The 12,594-nt window shown below is 37.9% G+C and overlaps 2 protein-coding genes across 2 annotated transcripts; one reads left to right on the top strand and one right to left on the bottom strand.

The window, feature by feature from the left end:
- The first annotated feature begins 1,209 nt into the window (after window positions 1-1,209).
- On the top strand, window positions 1,210-6,047 carry LOC141912747 (KRR1 small subunit processome component homolog). The gene is made up of 10 exons (XM_074804120.1): window positions 1,210-1,314; window positions 2,084-2,310; window positions 2,908-3,042; window positions 3,419-3,544; window positions 4,134-4,217; window positions 4,294-4,350; window positions 4,618-4,788; window positions 5,070-5,147; window positions 5,363-5,527; window positions 5,844-6,047. Exons 1-10 carry the CDS (start codon window positions 1,296-1,298, stop codon window positions 5,898-5,900), a joined length of 1,119 nt encoding a protein of 372 aa, XP_074660221.1. The 5' UTR covers window positions 1,210-1,295; the 3' UTR covers window positions 5,901-6,047.
- A 695-nt stretch (window positions 6,048-6,742) lies between these two features.
- Window positions 6,743-12,571, bottom strand: LOC141913399 (mitochondrial potassium channel ATP-binding subunit-like). Its single transcript, XM_074804921.1, has 12 exons — window positions 12,450-12,571; window positions 11,673-12,039; window positions 11,092-11,250; window positions 10,863-11,008; window positions 10,070-10,145; window positions 9,739-9,965; window positions 9,483-9,580; window positions 9,178-9,356; window positions 8,509-8,856; window positions 7,768-8,077; window positions 7,388-7,476; window positions 6,743-6,947 (listed from the first exon to the last, which is right to left on the bottom strand). The coding sequence occupies exons 1-12, from the start codon at window positions 12,506-12,508 to the stop codon at window positions 6,828-6,830; spliced, it is 2,178 nt and encodes a 725-aa protein (XP_074661022.1). The 5' UTR covers window positions 12,509-12,571; the 3' UTR covers window positions 6,743-6,827.
- Window positions 12,572-12,594: the final 23 nt, after the last annotated feature.

The raw sequence follows: 12,594 nt of genomic DNA, 5'->3' as shown, positions 1-12,594 counted from the left end.
GGGATTATTTCGGAAACACCCAGCAGTAGCGAAACTGTGTGCAGTCTGAATAAACCATTCGGTCTTACCTGTCATGTCAGGTCCCGAAAAAACCCAAACTCACAACAATTGACAAAACGGCGAAATATCTAGACATATCTAGAAATATCTAGACTGGTATTCAGACTACTCCTCACTGTCCTGAAGTCTCACTATTTATGTTCATTGTTTTTATGATGTATATGTAAATGAGCCGAATGCAATATAGAGACTTATTTTAGATCAACTCATCAATTTAAAGCAAAATTTAAAGCACAAAGTTTTTTTTTCTATTTATATCAGTTTTAATGCAGACCTGTCACCACAGGTCACAAGAAATTCTGCAAAAAATTAAAGTTTTCCTTCATTTCATCAGTTTAATAATGCAGACCTGTCACCATAGGTCTCGAGAAGCTCTGCAAAATGGCACGAGCTGCCGTGTGGTGTGAGGTCTGGCTTCAAAATTATTGTTTTATAGTAACTTAAAATTAACTATATCCATGTAAATAAAAAGACTATATGCACTAGAGAAAACCGACCAATTTACGTTTCACATGCATTTGTTTATCTGGTATTGCCTACACTAATTAGCAGAGATGGTTGAATACACATATAGCACCCCTAGTGATGATTTCTAATTTGTGCAATAGCTCATCGGACTTCGTTTTAGTCATGCATAGTTCTTACACCTCTAAGTGCGTCTTAGTTTTAGTAGTGCATAGTTTAAATACACCCCCATTTCACTGCCCTTCTATTAAATTCACTGCTTTTCACGGCCGGTCAGTGAATCATTTACAAACCCTGGCAGTTGAATCAGATGCAGTTTCCTGGAAAACTTTTAACTAGATGAATTGATGAATTCAATATAGGGGAGAGGAGATGGAGAGGGGAGTCTGTAATTTAACGGGAAAAGTTTCAAAAGTTTGAAGAACACATGAATGATGAAGATGCCAAAAGCAAATTGCCTGTTTTTGAATAATATATTCAGAAAGCGCTACGATATGTTCTTTGTGTTCATCGGCTATCATGTGTTCTAAATCCGCGCCTCTCATGTCTTCTAATCGCATATCATCGGTTCAGTCATGACGATTTTCATTTTAGCGAATCAACCTGTCGCCTGAGGTCCCACCTGTCATGTTAGGTATTGGGCCCTGACATAACAGGTTCTGCAAACTCTGCAGACAGACCTTAATCAATCGTGGAGCCATCATCATACAAAACATGCCTTTCAACTAAAAATTGCGATTAATTACTCGTTATTAAGAAAACAGAGAAATATGGCAGATTTCTTAGAAGGTAAATTTTGTGTCTTTTCTACAACTCTGAATTGTACTTTTGTTGTTTTTATGAAGTTTATTCCCCTCAAAAATAACGTCTTAAAACATGAGGAGAGCAGTACAGTAGCCGCACTAATTACCAAAAGAAAACTTTATGCTTCATGTATATCGGATTCGTTGAGATATGATAAGAACCCCAGCGAGCGACTGTAGTTTAGGTGTCCCTTATGTGCTCTCTGTGCGACCCTTTGATCCATAATTTAGTCAGTATAATCGGTTGATCATACTTTTTTCATAGAAATCTGAATTTTCAATCAGGGAATTTGGAATAGATCAGCAGCAGCAACCCTGTTGAAATAAGTTCATTTCCAATAATAAGATAAAAACCCAAATATCTACGGATTAAAAGAATTCAAAACCAAGAATTTATTTAATTGAACAATCTAAAATATATAAAATACACAACGTTTCGATCTCACCCTAGAGATCATCGTCAGGTGTGAGGGTGAGGGTGACACCTGATGATGATCTCTAGGGTGACACCTGACGATGGCCTCTTCTATATATTTTAGATTGTTTGAATAAATAAATTCTTGGTTTTGAATTCTTTTAATCTGTAGATAGTGGGTTTTTATCTTATTATCCGTTCACCACGTTTGAGTGCGGTTATCGTTCTTTCATTTCCAATATTTTATCATCGCAGTCAAATTTCAAATGTGCGGAATGGTATCCGGGAGGTCGGCAAATTCTGCTGTACATCTAACCGAAAAATTTTCAATTCATTTCAGTAACCGGAAAGAAAAAGAAGAAACCTTTACCCGATAAGAATAACGCTGACAATGACGTGGATTCGTTGACGGAGGTGCCGAAAGGTTGGAAAGAACCGGCTTTTACCGCGCAGGATAATCCACGCGGACTGGCGACGGAAAGTTCGTTCGCGACGCTGTTCCCTAAATACAGAGAGAAATATCTACAGGAATGTTGGTCGTTAGTGAAAAAAACCCTATCTCAACACGTAAGATTCATGGTCTATATTGATGATTATGATAGTAGCGAAGTGGAATGAAAAGGGTTTAACTTGTTCTCGGAGCATTTATAATATTCATCCTCCAAGTGCGTAGGTTCCAGCGCCAATCAGATTGCCTGTTGTGTTATCGTTGATGCACCAAACTATAACTGGCTTAAATGAAATGCGATTTCTGATTGGCTGATCATGACATCATCTATAAGCTGCGCACTTGGGCTAATCAAGTAGGTTTTTGTGTGCGTTGTCCTGAGTCTAACGATTCCATCAGGTTTGAATCCTTGCCGAGGGAGGATGCTTATCCCATTACTGAATCACTGCGCCTTACTAGGGTCTCATAAGATCCGATTGCCTGTGATTAAAGGACGCTCATGTTACAACATGCTGTCGATTTGGCCGAGACAGACGTTTCGGTGGTTATCGCTCAGGTCGCCTGAGATTAGTCAGTAACCTGTCTGTGGTTTGTCGCGCTCCTCTCAAAATATTGCTATCTAAATAAAACATGCCAAATAGAAAAAGGATAGATCATCAATTGACTGCAATGTTTCGTATGAAGGGTTAGAATTATTTTATATCTGTTGATTTCAGGGGATTAAAGCTGAATTAGACGTTATTGAAGGAAGTATGACGGTTTCAACTACGAGAAAAACGTTCGATCCGTATATAATTATACGCAGTCGTGATCTCATTAAACTGTTAGCTCGAAGCGTACCTTACGAACAGGTAAACAAACAAAACTCACAACCAGCTAAACAAATTAGATAACCATAAATTGCAACAAATTTGTCTCATTATGTCCAATGTAACTGTAACTGCAACATTTGGAAAGCCTCTACTGTATTTCATTATGACCTATGTTCATCGGCGCATGGGCTCAGTTTTTACAGGTTTTGAGATAATTTGAATAAGACAGTTTTTCAAAGTATTTTCTGCATCAGCATGAAGACGACTAGAAAATAGTTCTTGAAAATTCTGTTTTATTCTATTCGATTTAATTAAAAACTAATTCAAAGACCATGCACCTAACCGACAGAACCAGGCCCAAGTTGCAAAAAGAAATTGTTGTATTTTTTACTAAAAATATATTTTTCTCTGGTAGGCTATTCGTGTGCTGGACGACGAAGTCGCTTGTGACATCATCAAAATATCGTCGTTCGTTCGTAACAAAGACCGATTTGTGAAACGGCGTCAAAGACTCGTCGGACCGAACGGCTCCACTTTAAAGGTATCTTATTCAATGATTCGAAATATTAGAGATTTTTATCGATGTAACGATTGATGAGACGAGAAGATACACAATATCCGTGTAAGAAGATAACAAGAGAAATCCCACAATAAGTTCAGCCAAAACGAGAAACTTGAATAGAAGAGTTATATATATTTGCGCAACGTTTCGGCTAAAGACTATTAGCCATCATCAGGCGTACTGAGTACAGGAGAATATTACAAGATATTTATACAGGACCAAAACAATAGAAGCAGAGTGAGTGATTAAAATATTGAAAGGGGAACGATTGATGACAATTTGATTAAACTTCATTGATCGATCGATCCTAACATATCGAGCGCAGTAGGTTTATATGACTAGCCACGGCCCGGGGTTGACCGGTGGACTGATATAGATTTCAATATTCTGAGTTAAATAGTAAAACCCACACAGTTGATGACTTAGTAATTTATTCTAGTCTGATGTAACTAAGAAATTTGTTCAGATAAACTCCTCCGAAACTGTCGGACTAGAAGTCATCAACTGTGGGTTTTGCTAATTAACTATTTATCGAATACAATTGTGAAGAATATTTATTTGTATTTAGGCTATTGAATTGTTGACGGATTGTTACGTACTGGTTCAAGGTAATACAGTCTCGGCTCTCGGTCCATTCAGAGGATTAAAAGAGGTTGGTGTTACAGATAATCTCTATTTTCACACAGAATTTACGATCGTTTCGATGATTTTAAATTTCTCAAATTCAGGTACGAAAAATTGTCGAAGACTGCATGAAGAATGTTCACCCGATTTATAATATAAAGGTAAGCGCGCGTACATGCTTCTTTGGGTTACCAGGACCCAGTTCCACAGTTCTGAGTTAATTTTGACTCTTAGAGTTAACTCATTGAAAATCAACCGACTTTAACTCAGAGTTAACTCTAACTGTGGAACCGGGCCCAGCTCTGTTTACAGCTGGAAAACAGGGAAAATTCAGGTAATTTGGAAGTGGGTTGATTGTGGTATTCAGAAGGTCTATCCGATTGAAAATTCAGTTTTAAAAGGTAATTCTACTGCGCTCAATTTCGCAGACTCTGATGATCCGGAAAGAACTGGAAAAAGACGACGCTCTGAGAAACGAATCGTGGGATCGATTTCTGCCGAAATTCAAGTCGAAAAACATCAGCAAACGCAAACAACCGCTGAAAAAGAAGATCAAGAAACAGTACACTCCGTTCCCTCCGCAGCAGCCTGAGAGCAAGGTACATTATGCAGGGTTGGTGTAGTTAAATTGGTCTCAGACTGGTCTAAATTTGTTAGATTAGTGATAGTACTACAATGATCTGAGACCGGTCTTAAGTCTGAGCATGATATGTGATATGTCGATCATAGGTGCGATTCATGATTTCTATGCCAAATGTGCTGGAAGTGCTCACTTTCACTTACCGCTTCAAACCATGCAAGGAATCAATAAGACAATTCATTGCACTTTGTGGAGCTCGAATTCAAGATAAATGATGTGTTTATTTATTGTTTCGTTCAGATTGATAAAGAATTGGCGACCGGTGAATATTTCCTGAAAGAGAAAGAAAGAAAAAGAAAACACCACGAGGAGAAGAAGGTAAGAAGCGATATTATCATATATTAGGTGCGGTCGTTTGACTGACTATACATTACCGATTTAGGAGGGGTTTACTGTAATTGGGATATGAAAGTGATGCGGTCGTTTCCTCAAAATTTGAAATTGTTTCCATTTAACCGCTAAAATCCAAGAATGACTGATCCGTAGGGAGCCTGCTAGTTCATTAACTGACGTGAAACGTTATCTTTTTTCAGGAGAAACAAAAAGAAGCGGTCAGTAAGAAACAGGAAGAACGCGCGAAATCGTTTATACCCCCCACCGAGAAAATTAACAAGAGTAATAATAAACACGTCGGTAATACATCATCGGACGTCGACGTCGACGTCGACGCGTTGAAAAAGAAAATTCAAAAGTCACAGGTACGAAATTTATCTTTATCCGCATGAGGGTAATCAGGACACATTGCCCCGGATTATGAATGCCTTCTCAAGATAGTAGTTTATTTATCAAATTAAAGAATGGCTTTAGAATTAAGTGATAATCTGAAATAGTGATCTGTTCATTCAGTAGATCAGGGTCCACTGTTAAAGCTTTATGCCTAATGGTAAAGTTTGAATTGTTGGCCTTATTGAAATGGGGGCAATCAGTCCTGATACCGGTATTTAGCCAGAGACTTGGCTTTTACACGTTTTTTGTTTGATTCAGTTTTTTTAGTTGGAAAGTTTCTCGTTTCAGAAACGTAAATCTTCCAACGGTACGACGACGGTAAAAGCTAAAAAATCGAAAACTTGATGAATTTTTCGGCGGTTGATGAAACCTCGATCGAAAATTGAAAAAAATGTACGTCATTTACTAGTATTGTATATAGGATACGTTGTAAATAAAAAATATTGTAAATTTTCCTTAAAATACGTTTCTTGTCCATAATTATTAGGCTGAGCTAAACATAAACCTCTCTGTTTCCGTCTGGAGGGGTGAGAAAGACCATGAGACTCGAGGATTCATTCATTAATCTGTGATTTGAACCGTCAACCAGTACACTCTTCATTTTCTTATACAGTGGAACCTTGTCATGAACTTATAATATTAGTGTTAATGTCTATTTCAACTATGCTCGAGAGGACGGTGGGTGGCCGAGTTCAGTCAAGTCGACCCGTTCTGGTCCTTTAAATACCTATCGGGTATGTACTACTAAAACTGACTGAGCTAGGTCAACCGCCGTCCTCAGAAGCAAAGTTGAAATAGACAATAACACACTATTCCACAGTAAGAGAATTTCGTCCCAAACAAGACAATTTCATGCTGGATACAACAAACTACATGTATCAACGAAAAGATTTTCTTGTACCCTGAAGTTTGTTGTAACAAAGTTTCACTGGAAGTTTAAATGAGGTCTAACTGTAAGCCTGCAAGTGACGGGTCATGATTGATTTGATTTCACTTAATCAGTATGTGTTTCTAATAACCAGGCCCATAGCAAGTGGCAATTTTTGTGGGGGTGGACACAAGACTGAGTTAAAAACGAACCCCTCGCATATTCCACAGGTTACAGGGTACTGATAACATAACAACATTACAGGTAATAAATACATAGTAAAAGTTTTTATTTTTCGATAAAACAATAACATTCCTATTTCATTTTTCATTTTAAATTGACTAATTTTCAAAGTTCGTTATATCGAGGTTGCAAACTATATCTACTTAGTGAACTCTCCGTCGTCATCCAAGAAATCCTTTCCTCTTTTGCGTCTTTTCTTCCGCTTCATCTTTTATCTGCTGTTGTCGAATTAGATTCCAATAAATTCCTTTTGATTTTAGTAATTCATTGTGTTTACCGATCTAAAATATGACATAATAGAAATAATGTTAGTGGTATGAAGCTGTTAGGGATAGGGTTGTAAATTTCTATAGCGCCTTGTAAATAGCAGGGCTATTATCAAAGGCGCTCTCCAGACGAAGATGGTGACTTGAACAGAAATGTCTTGAGCTGTGCTTTGAATGCTGTTGGGATTGAATCCTAGTCAGGGTTGAATATGGCAGTATCTTGCAATGCAAGAGAGTCTTCAGGACCCAGTTGCTAAGTCTTGACTATGTCCAAGAAGTGGTCTTATATTAAAGACTGATCATAGAACTAAGATGGTCTCAGTTTGGTCTTAAGCCTTGTAAGATAGGCTATAGAACTAAGATGTTCTTAGACAGGTCTTTGGCTATAAAAAAATCATAGAACTAAGATCTTAAGGTCTTAAAATGTAAAACTGTGCAGTCAGTATTTTGTTTACCTCGGCAACTTTTCCATCCTTCATAACAGCGATGAGATCGGCATTTTTGATCGTGCTTAATCTATGAGCGATTACGATTACAGTTCGACCTGTGAATAATGAATCAACGCAACCGATTAGGCAAAGAAAGGGCAAAATTGAAACAAGTTTCTTATCATTTAAGAACGCAGCATTTCACATTATCGTCCAAAAAATAAATTGTTGTACCTAAAGTCAAAAGTAAGCATTTAATTAGCACTTCTTGAAATTTTTGTGAAAAGAAAGCACTTTTTTAAGGGCTTTCCTAAATTTTTCCAAAATGAAGCACTTTGGAGACTCGCTAGGAACCCGGTTCATCTACAGCTTCAAAATTATTTCGCAGTTTTAAATTGGACTCTTACCTCTCATAACTCGGTCTAGTGCTTGTTGGACGAGTCGTTCGGACTCCGCGTCTAAAGCGCTCGTCGCTTCGTCGAGAATCAATATCGCCGGGTTTTTCAGTAACGCACGCGCGATCGCGATTCTCTGTTTTTGCCCGCCGGACACGGTCGCTCCGCGTTCGCCGACTCTCGTATCGTATCCGTCGGGGAAGTTGACGATGAACTCGTGAGCGTTGGCTAATCGAGCGGCGATCTCTACCTGAGTGTCGGTGGCGTCCGTCTGCCCGTAGCGGATATTCTCGCGTATCGACGTCGCGAACAATTGAGGCTCCTACAATGGAAAATGTTTGGACAGTCGTTTTAGTAATATTTATGACGACTCCAGTTCCAGTCTCATTACACGCAGTGCCTGTGTCTGTGCCCTATACCCTCAATCACCTCAATCTTACGGGTGAAGTCTGGATGATCAGACAGATGTCTATGCCATTTAGAGTCGGGAAAAATAAAATTTAGGCACTGGTGAAAATGCTCTGGGTGCAGGAGACTGAAAACTCCTCTCTAACTGAAGTCTGGAGTTAAAATCTTAATTATCTCCTATATTTTCGAAGGTGTCCATATTTAACAAATGGCTCGTTAAAATCTTAATTCACAACTGAATAGAACTTTGCAGCTGTGGAACTCCGCAACTGAATGGAACTTCACAACTGTGGAACTGGCTTCAGTTGAATGGAATCAAACAAAGGCTAAATGATTTCAGCTCACCTGATTAATATAACCGATAAGTTGACCTCGTAGCCACTGAGGATCGAGAGACCTCAGCGGTTTATCGCAGATCGTAATATCACCGGAATCGATATCGTAGAATCGTTCGAGCAACGCGGCGACCGTCGATTTACCGGCGCCGGAGAGGCCGCACAACGCGACCACTTTACCGCTCGGAATATTCAAACTGTAACCGTCGAGTACGATTTGATCGGGTCGCGTCGGGTACGCGAAACTAACGTCTCTGAACTGGATACAGTCACGCGTGTGATCGTTTATACGAGCTCTTTTTAACATCGATTCATCGATATCTCCTCCCAGTAGAATAGACGGCTGCATCTTTATATACTGAAATATAGTTTATAAATGTACAGTTATAGCTCGGGTTTTAGACTGCGTTACAATTTAATAGACGGGTCTAAGATAAGCTCTTTTAGGTTCTATAACAAATCTGACAACTTAAGACCAGTCAAAGCTTATTTTGGTTTGATAGCCAATCTAACAACTTAAGAACAGTCTAAGCTAATTTTGGTTCTTTAACCAATCTGACTACTTAAGACCACTATAAGCTCATTTTGGTTTTATATCCAATCTAACAACTTAGGACCAGTCTTAAGAGATCTAAGACCACTTGCAGATCTTTTGAAACTAGCTTCGAACATTAGGTACCTGAAACACTCGGGCTCCAGCGCCCATACCGCGTACTGCGTGCCCGAACAATAACGACATCTGCGCCAGTGATTTCTGTATGGTTTGAGTCGCGACCAGGAATGACATCAGTTGTCCTGCGGTCAGTTCTTTCTCGGACATCATAAATCCACCAGCGTAAATCACTCCTAACACTATTCCTGTAATTAAACATCATGGGAATTTCTTAAATTTCTATTTCACAATTTGATACAATCCTGTTAACGTAGATTGATTGACTATTAGTTAGTTCAATGTGGTAGAGACCGCTGAGCTATTTTATGTACCATTCAATGCGAAGTTAGCTAAACCCTGAAAGACAGCAATTCCTATACCGAGTTTCTCATTTTGATAACAAGCTTCTTGTACTTCTTGATTGTACAGTCTGAAAAACGCAGAAGTCAATGTGTACACAAAATATAGACAGTGAAGAGTGTTGATAAAACGTCTAATGTCTGGTGTTTGTAGAACACATGTAAAGTCTGGTAGTTCATGGATTATAGTGACAATGACTTCAGGCTGCGAGTTATAGATAAAACTTACGCCTGTTCTTTTTGTTCGGTCGCGAAAGCGCGAACCGTTCGAATGTTACTGATCGCCTCGTCCGCTACAGCCGCGGCGCGCGCCACTTGAGCTTGCGCCGCTTTCGATAGTTTGCGAAGCGACGCGCCGATTAGCGTTCCCAGGACGACGATAGCCGGTACAACAGCCACCATCAGTCCGGTCAATTTCGGTGAGATCAAGAATAGAGAAACTGTCGAACCAACAACCTGTTATTAGAAACAGAAATAAGAATTGTAATTTTCAAAAGTGAGCACTTGATGGCATCACAAGACTGCAATATAGGACTAAAATTGTTAGGCACTGCACCAACCTGAGTAAAACTTCTTAATCCTTGCGAGATACACATTTTGAAAGCACTTTTAAAATCGTGTACATCAGTAGTTAATCTAAAGCAACGAAAACGTTAATCATTATTATGACTCCGATCAGAATGCAAGGGTTGATCAAGGGGATATTATCGGGGATCTGGACCCCTGCCTTCCCTTTTTGTCAAGGTGGGGATCGTTTGGGAGGATTTCTTCAAAGAATTTCTTAATGCTATATAGAGACATATATATATATATATATATATATATATATATATATATATATATATATATATATATATATATATATATATATATATGTCTCTATATAGCATTAAGAAATTCTTTGAAGAAATCCTCCCAAACGATCCCCATATATATATATATATATATATATATATATATATATATATATATATATATATATATATATATATATATATATATATATATATATATATATATATATATATATATATATATATATATATATATATATTTATATATATATATATATATATATATATATATATATATATATATATATATATATATATATATATATATATATATTTATTTATTTATTTATTTATTTAAAAATATCTAATACAGGACCCAGTTTCACAAGAGATTAAGGCCTAAATCGATTTAAGCAAAACTGAATTCACAAAGAAATTAAAGCGAGTTATTGAGCTATGACATCGCTGGTTTATTTGAAAGATGCCTTCTTTTTGTATGAACCTCTAGACTGGTCCCTGATTTTAATATTATCGTTCAATCAATGGTTATAATAAGTACCTATTTACAATTTCTCCCGTTTTTGTGCGATCGAAGAATTCGATGTCTTGCAGGACGATCGAATCGAACAGTTTTGTTTTCAGATCGACGGATATTCGTTCTCCCATCGTTTGTAGTAGAGATATATAAACAAACGTTAAAATACCCTGAAAAAATACGATCAAATTCTCTCAATTAAAGAGATTCAGAGGCTAAGGATTTTCGCGTTTTCAATATGAGTTAAACGAACCTGAACGCCGTATATAGAAATGAGTTTAATGACAGGTTGTCGTAGTTGTTCGATGTAATCGGCCGGAGGCATCTCTGAAGTGAACTTCGACACGATGTTGACTAAATCTCCTAAATAAACCGGTATCTGTATATTCACTAGTGCCACGGCTAAAGCGCTCTATAACAGAAAATACAAACACCTATTATATCATATATTGCTAAGGGATATTTTCCATACTTTTGAAGAATGTCTGGAATTTTTGATACCCTTCAAAATTCATCTCTGGGGTCCTTTACAAGACGGAAAACTGTTTACCATTACAGGGGAAACTGTTAAAAACATATTTAATTCAGATTAGCTGGTATAGCGGAATCCAATCCAGATGACTGAGGACTGCCAAGATTTCTTTGAATTCAGTTAAATCCGAATTATGAATAATAGTTTACATGGTTCCAGATTAAATGGAATATTTCATCCGAATTAAATGAAAATCCTGATTGAAAAATCAGAATTGAGTGAGTTCTACTGTATTGTTCATACTGTTCTATAGGTGACCCGTAAGATTGGCTGATATTTGAATACATAGTTGACAAACTCACCACCACAGCCCCGAGTAAGTACCATATTTCCGGCCAAACAAGTTTCAGAAATTCTTCCCAGTCGAATTTCGGATCTTGCGTTTTCGATTCGTCTTTTAAACCGACCAATCGCGTGCGTTCTTCGAATTGAAGATTCTGCGCCTTGACGACCGGCGCGGCCGCGGCGAGCCACGTTCCCGTCAGGAATAAACCTCCTACAGCCTTCCCTCCGTCTGCTCGATTCCGTTTGCAACGACGCGACGACTTCTGAACGTTGAAGTTATTTTTCCAAACAGATCGTAATTTCGTTACGTAACTCGACAGGTGATTGTTCGATGATCGTGACGCTGCTGTTGCTGCAGTACTGCAACATCCAATTAGACGAATACTGAAATATTATTAAAAGTTAAATAAACCCAATTTTTGACAAAGGGAACATTGAAACTTCATGACATGATATAATGCGGGTCAGTAACCTGTCTGTGGTTTAGTTCCATGATCGGATATTTTCAGTCCAAGCTCATCCGATGCTTGTAACTAGCTTGGGCCCCTCTGCTCTGGGGAATCAGAATCAATATTTTTGTGATGCAAATATAATTCTTTTGCGAAAATCAAAATATTTTTATTTATTCTCTAACCTGTTTGTGGTGCAGGAAGGGGGCGTTTAGTGGATGGATCGCGGGATTCTGATATGTCCATATGTTGAATAAAAAATGAATTGAATTGTATTGAAACAGTAATCGTTGTTCTGTAATTACTTGCGACACTGAATACTAAATCGATTAATTATGTGATTACCTGCTGCTATGTGCGAAACTATTCCTGGCTATAAAACTGCCAAATTTGATCATAAACATCGTTTAAAAGTCAAAATAAGAAAGATTTATTTATTTCCTATTTTTCTTGTTTGTTTATTTCCCGGTCCACGCGTCCTTGAGACTCG

The sequence above is a fragment of the Tubulanus polymorphus genome, chromosome 11 (assembly GCF_964204645.1).
Source record: "Tubulanus polymorphus chromosome 11, tnTubPoly1.2, whole genome shotgun sequence".
NCBI lineage: Eukaryota > Metazoa > Nemertea > Palaeonemertea > Tubulaniformes > Tubulanidae > Tubulanus > Tubulanus polymorphus.
The sequence above is the reverse complement of the archived record's forward strand: the minus strand, read 5'-3'. Positions and strand labels throughout refer to the sequence as shown.

Excerpts from the sequence above, each read along its gene's own strand:
- LOC141912747 (XM_074804120.1), top strand. Across the intron at positions 2,311-2,907 it reads AAAAAACCCTATCTCAACAC|GGGATTAAAGCTGAATTAGA; the intron begins GTAAGATTCATG and ends TGTTGATTTCAG. Across the intron at positions 3,043-3,418 it reads GAAGCGTACCTTACGAACAG|GCTATTCGTGTGCTGGACGA; the intron begins GTAAACAAACAA and ends TTTCTCTGGTAG.
- LOC141913399 (XM_074804921.1), bottom strand. The coding sequence starts at position 12,508 with ATGTTTATGATCAAATTTGGCAGTTTTATAGCCAGGAATAGTTTCGCA. Across the intron at positions 11,009-11,091 it reads TTTCTATATACGGCGTTCAG|GGTATTTTAACGTTTGTTTA; the intron begins GTTCGTTTAACT and ends GTATTTTTTCAG. Across the intron at positions 9,581-9,738 it reads ACCGAACAAAAAGAACAGGC|ACTGTACAATCAAGAAGTAC; the intron begins GTAAGTTTTATC and ends TGCGTTTTTCAG.